Source organism: Marmota flaviventris, chromosome 2 (genome assembly GCF_047511675.1).
Source record: "Marmota flaviventris isolate mMarFla1 chromosome 2, mMarFla1.hap1, whole genome shotgun sequence".
Lineage (NCBI taxonomy): Eukaryota > Metazoa > Chordata > Mammalia > Rodentia > Sciuridae > Marmota > Marmota flaviventris.
The window spans coordinates 176,694,992-176,705,783 of NC_092499.1; the positions used below are offsets into that span (position 1 = coordinate 176,694,992).

The following is a 10,792-nucleotide window of genomic DNA, read 5'->3' on the forward strand; positions in this document are numbered from 1 at the left end:
AGGTGTCTGCTTGGTCTCTAAAATTCACGTTGAGGGCTTAGGGCTGTGGCTTAGTGGTAGAGCATGTGCCTAGCATGTGTGAGGCCCTGGTTTCAATCCTCAGCACCACATATAAATGAATAAAGTAAAGGTATTATGTACATCTACAACTAAAAAATGTACAAAAACAATAAATAAAATTTGTGTTGAAACTTATTTTTTTCTTTTTAGTCCTGTTGAAACATAATCTCCAGTGTAACACCGTCAAGAGGCTTGATCTGTGGGGAGTGATCAGCACCCTTATAAAAGGGCTCAAGGTTAAAGTGAACACACCGGGGCCCTTCTGCCTTCCAACATGTGAGGATACAGAACAAGGTGCCATCTGGAAAGCAGAGGGCAACCCTCACCCAACACCAACGATGGTGTCTCATCCTTCGACTTTGCAACTTTAGAACTGTGAGAAATCTCTCTCTTTATAAACCACCCAGTCTCAGGTATTTTGTTAGAGCAGCAAAAATGTACTGTAAGGCAATGTCCTGACTATATGTGCCTGAACATGAGTCCCCTGCTTCTCTTTCTGCACATGTCTATTAAGCTAAACCACCTGGGATGGTTTACTATGTGGCAATAGAAAAACAGAGCACATATTTATCTATATAACACATAAAATTATGTCATATACCACTATTCTTTGCAAAATTCTGTATTAACTGATGTTCTAAAGTTCTCCAAGCAGACCCTATTCTCTGACAGATCAATGTCTCCACAGATATATAATTGCAGCTCATTTATTGAGGACTGACCGTGTGCCAACATGACCATAAATAACCTTCCACAAAGTCTGTTTTCTCTCTTGTCCCTTTGCAGCTGGGAGTAGCCAGGAGAATATTTTCATAATCCAAATATGACCAAGTCACTATTGTATTTTATTTTATTTTTGGTACCAGCAATTGAACCCAGGGGCACTCAACCACTGAGCCACATCTCCACCATTTTTTTTTTCATTATTTATTTAGAGACAGGGTTTTGCCAAGTTGCTCAGCGCCTTGCTGTTGCTGAGGCTGGCTTTGAACTCACGATCCTCCTGCCTCAGCCTTCTCAGAGGCTGGGATTAGAGGCGTGTGCCACCATGCCCAGCCTGACCACATCACTCTAAAGCTCGTCACCCACTGCAGTGTCTACAAGGGAATCTTCTTAGGTTCAACTACACACAGACTCAACAGGTGACCAGAAGCCACGCCTGGTTTTAGCCTACTCTGAGAAAGTGAGAGAGAGACCCCAGCTTGGGAGCTCAGCCAGCCTGCCATGCCACCAGGTGCTTCCTCAAGTGGAAGGCCTTGCTGTGCCCAGCAGAGGGCGCTGCCCGGGTACAGGATGGACTACCCGCTGGGCAGCAGCCGGCCCCATCCTGGCTTAACATCTCAAATCCCATGGGAGCCAATGTCTTTAGACCTGTCCAGTTATGAGTCACCATGTTCAGGAAGCCCAAAGTATAATTCCCACCAGGTATTTATAGTTCTCTCCAGTTGTTAAAAAATGACAACTTAATTTTTTTTAGAACAGTTTTAGATTTACAAAAAAAAAAAAAAAAAAAAATCAGGACAACAGTGCAGAGAATCCCCTGTATCCTACCCCCAGAGACCTCGGTCATTAGCACCCTACACTAGTGTGGTGCATTTGTTTCAATGAATGAACCAATGTGGATACATTGTCCTTAGCTAATGCCCACATTTTATTTGGATTTCCCTAGGTTTTATCTACTGTCCTTTTTCTGTTCCGGGGTCCCATTGAGGACACCGCACTGTATTTAGTTGTCATGTCTCCTTAGGCTCCTCTTGTCTGTGACAGTTTTGCAGACTTTCCTGGGTTTTGATGCCCTTGACAGTTTTGAGGGGACTGGTCAGGTATCTCGTCGAATGTCCCTCAATGACATTCAATTGGTCCTCAGTGGCATTTATCTCATGATTACACTGGGGTTATGGGTCATGGAGAGGAAGGACATAGAGGTTGAGTGCCATCTTCGACACATCACATCAAGGGTGCATACTATAAGGTGATTTGACAGTTGATGTTGACCTTGAGCACCTGGCTGAGGAGATAGGGTTTGTCAGGTGTCCCCAACCCCCTTCCACACTGTACTCTTGGAAAAGAAGTCACTATGCACAGCCCACACTTAAGGATCACAGAGTTATGTGGTCCTTATATATTAGGAGTTGATAAAGGCTACAGAGAAAAATCCAGAGGAAGAAGTAAAGGTGCTGTCCCCATCTTTGAAGACCAAGGATCTACATATTTAGAATTCCGCATGGGAGATTTATCTCTTTTCCTCACTTGTTTATTTTTTTTTTCAGTTATTTGTATCAGCATTGACTTACGGATTATTTGTTTCATACTTCTGGTTGCAATCCAGTATTGGTTCATTTATTTTTTCCAGTTTTAGTTATTGAACTTCTTTTAGTTGGCCTATGTCCTTTGACACACCCCCATCACTGTGTGTGTGTGTGTGTGTTTAGCATTTGTTTTCTGGCACTATAAGATGCTCCAGGTTCATCTTGTACATTTCATGCCCCATTTCTCCAAGGAGCCCTGGCTCCTCTTGCTGGCAACTGGCATCGGGAACCAGGATCTGGGTGCGAGGTGAGGTCATTGCTATGGAACACCACTGCTTCTAGGCCTCTCAACTGACAGAGCAAGGAAATAAATATGCATATACTAATCCATGTTATATAAATGTCTATAAATATGTCTCATGTAATCATCTGCATCTATATTAAGCCAAGCATGAATTCATATTGATGTGTCCAATTCTAATCAATTGCTGTATAGATCATTCTAGCCTCTTTCTTGGGGGTCATTTTTACCATGGACAATGTTGCTCAGTAACACAGCAGACATAGTATTTTTTTTTTAATCTGTTTCCAGGAAACAGCTTGACAATTAACCAAAGGTCAAATTCACATGCAACAGAGAAAGAGGTTTAGTTAACCCTGTCCACACACTCTTCAATATAGCTCTGAGGACAAAGAACAAACTCTGGCCTACAGGACTTCCCAGAAACCTGGCCTACTGACAGATGCAGTCTCATCTCTACCACATTCCTAACTGAGCAGTCCACATAAGCCACATCTGTCTCCTTCAGCCCTCATTCTTACTGTGCTGCCTTCCACCCCAGGGCCTTTGCCCATGCTAGCCCTCTATTGGACCTCTCTTCCTTGCCCTCTCTACCCAACTGTATCTTCTAATCTGGGCTCCACCCTTGCTTCTACAGGGGAGCTATCCCTACCCCCAAGGGTCAGCATCCTTGCTTGAGGCTTTCACAATGTCCCTTTGCTTGGTAGCACTGACTACAGCTGCAGGGTTATATTTACTTATCTAGAATATGGGCTCTTGAGGATGGGGTAGGGTTTACCTAGTTCACTAGTATAGAATAGGTATTCAATAAAATACTTGCTTCTTTTATTTGCTCTTTAGTTAAAAATTATTTATCAAGAGGCTTCCGGGTGTTGGTGTCTTTTCTAGTCTCTGGGGATACACCCATCAGGGAAACAGGCAAAGCCTCCACTCGTCTTTGGACACTCGTGTTTCCCTGGTGACAATAAACAAAGAAATAAACTAATATCAAGAGTTGATAAAGGCTACAGAGAAAAATCCAGAGGAAGAAGTAAAGGTGCTGAGGCACTAGAATTTTTTTGAAGGATGGCCTGGGTAGGTGTCTTTGGGAAGGGGACATATGAGCAAAGACTTAAGGAAGGTGAGAGGAGTGAGTACTGAGGATATCGGGAAGAAAATGTCCCAGGCAGAAATATTGGCCGAGGTCCAAGCTGTGTGGTAAGACTGTGCACCACAAGGGAGGAACCGGGTGACTGCTGCAAGGAAATCTTTAATTCAACTCCCATTCCCTTGCTGAGTCCATTTCACAGATGAGAAAACTGAGCTCTGAGTGGCAGAGCTGGGATTGCATTGGTGTGTGGGTGCCAGGGCTGGTTTCCCTTTGAAGACCCTAACAGTGGGCCAGGTCTCAGGACTTCTTGGCAGGAGACAGGCCTTCCCAGGCCCGGGGACTCTGCATAGGCTATGCTACCCTGGCCCCAAGAGTCCAGGGTGGCCTCTGCTCTCCTGGTGGGTGAAGACTGCACAGGCCTTTGGATGATGATCTGCTCATGATGAAGCAAAGGAGCCAGGACAAGGGGTCCTCATTTGCAGTCCTCCAGAGCCCCAGGAGCCTGCATGGTCATGATGCCCATGGACAGTGGTGAGCACTTGAGGCTCAGAGAGCCCCCTCCCCCAGTCTTCTGGAAATCCCACGCTTCTCAGACCAAATCTCTCTCTGGGCTTGGCCTGGCCCCCAAGAGGAAGTGCCAACTTGAGTTTTGTGAAGGAGAACTTCACTCAGCCCATCTTAATAAGTCTGGGCTCAGTAAAGGACAGAAGCTGAGGAAGTCACCCCACTCCTTAGCTGTGCACCGCACCCACACACCGGGTTCTGGGGGCTCAGGCTTGGACCCTGCTCTGCAGGAGTTGTCAGTCTGATGGAGGGGGCTGCCCTGAACTAGAAAATCACGCCGGTCAGAGATCAGAGTTCTCCGGCAGGCAAGGGGAGAGATCAGATGGAGGGCCCCGGGGACAGGCTGCGTGTGAAGCAGCCAGGTAGCCTTCCCGGCGGAGGAGGCGCTGCAGCTGGGCCTTGGAGCGCGAGGGTGTGCGCAGCCTTTAGCAGTGTCCCAGGAGCCCATCCCTCTTGGGCAGCGCACGACGTGGTCCCACAGAGAAAGAAGGGTGGGAGGCCTCGCCAGGGCTTCCTTTCAGCCTCTAGGTGGCGCCTTTGAGCCGCCGAGCCTCCAGCGCCCGAGGAGACTACGGACCTGCAGACCTCAGAGGGGACCCAGGGTCCTACCTGGGGCCGGGTGTTGGAGGGTGCGGGGGTCGCTCCTGGCTTTGGCGCAGTGGGGGCTCCCCAGCGGCGGGGGAGGGGTCTTCTCCAGCCCCTCCCCCCGCCCCGCCCCCGAGCCCTGGGACCGGGGACTCCAGCTCGGGTTCCCGCAGCCCAGGCGCGGGCGGTACAGAGGTGCCCTAAGGGGAGGGGAGGGGAGGAGGATGGACTGGCACCCCCCCGCCTTCGCCCCCGTCCCCCACCCGTCTCCCGGTCCCTCCCCGTGCTAACTCTCCGGGCGCCCTCGCCGGCCAAGGGCGGAGCTCGATCCGCGGCGCCAGAGAATCCCGGCTCCCGCCCCTTCCCTGTCGCTACCTCCCCGGACCCCGCCACCCCGCCCCAGCGGTCGCCACCGCCGCGGTGTAGCCCCGCGCGGCGCGAGCAGGTATGTGCTCCTCGCCGGGGGCTCGGGCCGGGCGGGAAGGGGGCGGGAGCCGGGGAGGACCGGGCGGCGGCGGCCAGGCCCGCGCGCTCTCGGGCTGCGCTGCAGCCGAGCCCCCGGCCGGCGGGCTGGCGGGCGGCTCCGGTCGCGGGGAGGCGGGCAGGCGCCCGGGAGGACGCACCTCGCCCGCTGGCCTCCCGGCGCCCTTCGCTTCCGCGCGGGGAGGCAGGGGAGGCCGGGCACAGGTACACACGACGAGGGGGGCTGCGGGGGCGGCCGGAGGCTGAGGCCGGGGCCGGCGCGTGTTGGCGAAGGACAGCGAGCCTGACCTCGCGGCCCGCCGAAGGACAAGCGGCGAGGGGACCCGGGCACGCCAGCGCCGGTGCAGCCCGGCCTCCCCGGCCGCCCTGCTGCGGGCGCTGCCTGGCAAGGTCTGGCCTGGGCCGCCCACGGCGTTCGCGGTCAAGGGCAGGAGCAGGGGGTGTGAGCTGCGGGTGGCGGGCGCGCGGGCGCGGTGGTCGCCCAGCTGCCGGGCTTCCTGCGCGGAACTTTGGGTATAACAGCGTGGACGGCGTGTGCGTGTCTGCGCGCCCTGAGGCTTTGTGTACAACTCATGCGTGTGACTATCGATTGGGTGTTGTGGAGCTTCACCCATCCTCGCTGTGCGTCCGTCTCCCTGGGTGTCAGTGTGCGCCACGGGTGGGGTGCTGGGCCCAGGCAGGTCTTGGCAGATCAGGCTTGAATCTCAGCAGCCCTACGGGGAAACTCTCCATTTCTTTTCTGTCTTTTCTCCCTTTCTATAACCAGTTCTTCCCCCTCCGGGGTACCAGAGTGACCTATGGATCTGTGGGTCACCCTGCTCTTACTGGGTCTGTGGGGACTGCTGTGGGAACCACCCCCAGGGGATTGAATATGGAACTGGGGTGTGTCTTTCAGGGCCTGTCCAACTTCAGATGAAATTGGAGTAACTGGTGTGATTCTGGGGTACAATCAGTGGGTACAATATTTGTGTCTGTGCTTATGTTTGGGTCATTGCACATGGCCTTGTGGGCTTCTGAACCCCTGATTGAGAAACAGTGACATTCTGATGCTGGGGGTGGGTCTTTTTTCTCTGCCCCCACACTGGGCATCCTAAGGAATAAGTTTTGGGTTTCCTGGTGGGTGAAGGAGAGTCCCTTACCAAGAATTTGGGTGCCTCAGATTTCCTCTGGGACATGGAGTCATCAGTGTGTCCATTTGGGAAAGGGATTCCTGGGCCACTCCAGGAGCACCGTTCTGTTGAAGGTGCTGATGGCCTGGTGAGTGGGTACCACATCTGAAGACCAAGTAGCACCTGCTGGGGGCCATTTGTGGCTTTTGGTGTTGAGTAACAAGCCAACCAGTGCTTCTGTCCTCTCTGTCTATTCCTTGGGAAGTGACTGGGTGGGCATCTGGGGACCCAGGTGAAATTCAGAGGTATCACTGCCCTCTGGATGCTCATGGTGGCTGTTAGACGGTTGGACCAAGTGGAGGGTCTGTGTGTTCCTGCTGGAAGAGCCAGGATAGGAGTGTGGGGTGTCACCACCTGCCTAGGAGTGAGTGGCTTTGAAGGATTATGGGGGAGGATAATTCTTAGGAAACCTGCATTCAATTCCTGATCCCTCAAGTACATGTGATGGAATCTAGGCCTTGTTTTATAAGTTGGAGATAGTGATTCCTGATCCTGGGCTGAAGACGATCATGGGTGATACTTGTAAGTGAAGTACCAGGTACAGGGCCCAACAGGTAGTGGAGGCTCAGTAAGCATTTATAAAATTGGAACTCTAGAAAGAGGAATGTAGTATAGAAATGGGTTGTGAGTAGAAAGAGGATTTGTACTCAGATGAAAGGCCCTGTATGTGCTAAAGGGAGATGTCTTTTGTAAGTCCATATTGGAAGGAAGGTCAGAGAGATTGAAAAATGTCCCTTTTGTGCTGGACCCTTGGAGTTATATTCATCCATCTGTTCATTTCATTCATTCTTATTTCATTCATTTGCTCATATTCAAAAACACTCTCCACACATGCAGAACCGCAGGGCATCAGAGAATAAACACAGCCTACAAATGCAGAGAAGTGTGTTTATGAGTGTGTGTATCGATAAATTGGAGCTACTTTGCACCTGTGGGTCTCTGTGCCATGTGGGGATTTGTGTGCCTGGCCCCCTGGGTGCATGTACCCTCAGGTTATCAGCTTGTAAACAGAAGAGCATGATTCTCCTGTGGGATCAGGAAGGACACATGACAGCCAAAGAAGGGGACTGAGGCGGAAGCTGTGGGAGAGAGACTTGCTGTGCCTAAGAGAGGACCCCATTACCAAGACAAGCAGAGAGTTGGGAGGGGATGGAGACCTGGGATGTCCAGATTCTTCAATTTTGCAAGAGAAGCCAGTAATCCAAAGTTTAAAATGTCAACCTTTTGCTTTTTTGGGTGTTGGCAACAAATGCACCAAAAACAAATGAAAAGACCAGAAACAAAGCAAAGCAGAACTTTTGCAAGCCAAATACGGCCCTGGGTATCCCGGGATGGTAATGCACATGTTCTGTGTGTCTTTATGTATGGTGGTGTTCAGGTCCTTGGTGGGGTGTCTGTCTCCTCTTTGCAGCCCAGAGAGTACCCCCTTCTCACCTCCCTCTCCCAACCCTCCTGTCCAGGCCTCCCCTGAGGCATTTGACTTTGACCTCAGTAGTGGCTTTCAAGTCCGTCCCACTTTGCCCCCGCCCCCCCCCCAGCCAGTCCCCACCTGTTGGCTTTCTTGCTGGATGCTGTTACCTTCTGGACCATCTGTTCCGGACCCCTGCACACCCCAGCACGACCTGCTCCAGTACCTGCCTGCCTATTTCTCCCTGGCTCCTTGGCCTGGTTTTCAGAGTCTTCCATGAACTAGCTCCCGCTGACCTCCAAGGCACCCCTCTCTCTTCCAGAATGCCCTCACCCCCCTCATTGATGTAGAATTTCCCTTTCTTCCTCTGAATCTGGCTTTCAAATGCCACCAACTCCTGGAAGCATCCCCTCCTTTCTCTTCTTGGTCTCCACCATGACCCCCGCCCCCACTCCCATCCTCTTCCTAACGCACAACAGCACCCACTTCTTCAAGTGGCCAAGGCCTTGTGTGCATTATTTTTTAAACATTTTTTTTAGTTATACATGGTCTTTATTTTATTTATTTATTTTCATATGGTGCTGAGGATTGAACCCAGTGCCTCACATGTACGAGGCAAGCGCTCTGCCGCTGAGCCCCAGCCCCAGCCCTTGTGTGCATTATTTGATGAAAGCTTCACAACAACCATTGGGGGGAGCATTTGTTTATTCCCATTTTACAGGTGAGAACAGTGAGTCTGCAGAGGAGCTTGCATCACATGTCTAAGCTCAAGTGGTGAAGCTGGGATTTGAACCTGATAGCCACTCAGTCTGAATTTCTCCATCATGGTAATGGCTCATCACTAATGCTTACTGGGCGCGCACTTACTCTGCTGAGTACTTTATATGGGTTGTCTCAATCCCTGTTTAAGCCCTGTGAAGTAGGAGGAAGTGGTAGTATTGTCATTTCATAGGTGGGGAAACTGAGGCCCAGAGAGCCTAAGTGAATTTCCCACCAGCCAGTGATGGAGCGGAACCCTAGCGTGGATCGCACTGCTCTGTCATTGTCCCATTCCCTCTTTGGTGTGGTGAGCTCCCCCAGTGGGGGAGGGGGGCTGTGCCCAGAGGTCAGCTGTGGCACAGGCAGGGACTCGGTAGAGATTGGTTAAATTCAGCTGACTTTCTGTTTTCTCTTCTAGCTGCCAAGGGGCCAAGGGATGAGCTGGGGCCCTCCTTCCCAATGGCATCGCCCCCTGGTCTGGAACTGAAGACACTGAGCAATGGTCCCCAGGTCCCAAGGAGACCAGCTCCTCTGGGCCCCGCGGCCCCATCCAGGGCAGGCGTGGAGAATGCCGGCTTCTCCTTGGAGGAGCATGAGACCCGTTTCCAAAACCCCAGGGATGCCAGACCGGACAGCTCCCCCAGTCCTCTGGGGGGCGTCCCCTCACTGCCCCGGTCCCAGCGGGACGACCTGTCCCTGCGTTCAGAGGAGGGGCCGGGCCTGGAGCCGGTGAGCCGCCCTGTGGATTATGGCTTCGTTTCGGCCCTGGTTTTCCTGGTGACTGGGATCCTCCTAGTGGTGACAGCCTACGCCATCCCCCGCGAGGCCCGCGTCAACCCGGACACGGTGACGGCGAGGGAGATGGAGCGGCTGGAGATGTACTACGCCCGCCTGGGCTCCCACCTGGACAAGTGCATCATCGCGGGCCTGGGGCTGCTCACGGTGGGCGGCATGCTGCTCTCCGCGCTGCTCATGGTCTCCCTGTGCAAGGGAGAGCTGTACCGCCGGCGGGCCCTGGTCCCCGGCAGGGGCTCCCGGAAGACTTACGGCTCCATCAACCTGCGCATGAGACAGCTCAATGGCGACGGGGGCCAGGCCCTGGTGGAGAACGAGGTGGTCCAGGTGTCAGAGCCCAGCCACGCCCTCCAGGGGTCTTAAGGAAGAGCCCCTCCTTTCCGGCTGCCTTAGCTCTGGGCTCCGAGGCCCCCAGAGGCCTGGGGCTTCAAACTGAGCTCCCCAGAAAGGGCCCAGTGGAAGGGGGCTGGGGGTCTTGGGTGCGGAGGGGAAGCCCAGGGCAGCCCGCTCAGGCAGGTTCTGCAGTTCAAGTTAAGGTTGCTTAAGGTTCTGTTGCTAAGAATACAAAGTTTGGAAAGCCCTGCTGTTGGAAGATGAGGTTTCTCGGCATGTCCAAGGGTGGGGAGCCATGTGAAAGGTGGCCCGTCCTGTTCTTATGCTGTGGGGAATTCTGGGACCTCCACTGTCCTCATGGGCTAGCTGAAGATGTTGGGTGATCTTGGAGGGGGCACCTTTGAGCTCCGACCCTCTAAGGTGGGAGGTGGTTTCATGGTGAGGGGAGAAGCCAGCACTCGGTGACCCCCCTGTTGTATCCCAACTGACTGAACCGTGACCTTGTCCTCTCCAGGCTTCAGTGGCTCTGTCTGTAAAGTGAGGGGTTGGACTGGATGATCTCTCCGGCCATTTCTGCCCTGGAAATGGGAACCCGGTCTTTGCCTCTGGCCACCCTTTGCAGGAGGAGGGTGTCTGCCAGGCACTGATCCTTCTCCATGCCATTTTCTGGCCTCTCCTCTGTGACCACCACTGTCAGGAAGCCAGCAGCTCTCACTGTCCTGCTGAAGAGCGCCTTAGTCAGTGTGGGTCAAACCCACCGTGTGCCACAAACCTGCTTTTGGTCTGGGGGTCTAATTTCCTGTAGTGATTAATTTTCTGTGGTAGCACATTTTGCAAAGTTAGAAGTGCTGTTTCTACCCCTTCTTGGGGATACAGAGAATCTTTCAGAAAAGAAAGTGTGATGACTTTGTGGTATCTGATGTGCCCTTATTCACCAGCCCTCCTTAATAGCATTGTCTCTTGGGTCTGACCTCATGCTAATTGCAGAAAAAAAAT

General features: G+C 52.8%; 1 protein-coding gene across 2 annotated transcripts; it reads left to right on the top strand.

The window, feature by feature from the left end:
- Positions 1–5,224: 5,224 nt before the first annotated feature.
- On the top strand, positions 5,225–10,451 carry Tmem74b (transmembrane protein 74B). Of its 2 annotated transcripts, XM_071607373.1 has the most exons (3): positions 5,271–5,294; positions 8,631–8,736; positions 9,087–10,451. In XM_071607373.1, the coding sequence occupies exon 3, from the start codon at positions 9,128–9,130 to the stop codon at positions 9,824–9,826; it is 699 nt and encodes a 232-aa protein (XP_071463474.1). In that variant the 5' UTR covers positions 5,271–5,294; positions 8,631–8,736; positions 9,087–9,127; the 3' UTR covers positions 9,827–10,451. The 2 variants fall into 2 exon arrangements, with proteins under 2 accessions (XP_027809581.1, XP_071463474.1); XM_027953780.2 differs by lacking the exon at positions 8,631–8,736 and having other exon boundaries at positions 5,225–5,294.
- Positions 10,452–10,792: the final 341 nt, after the last annotated feature.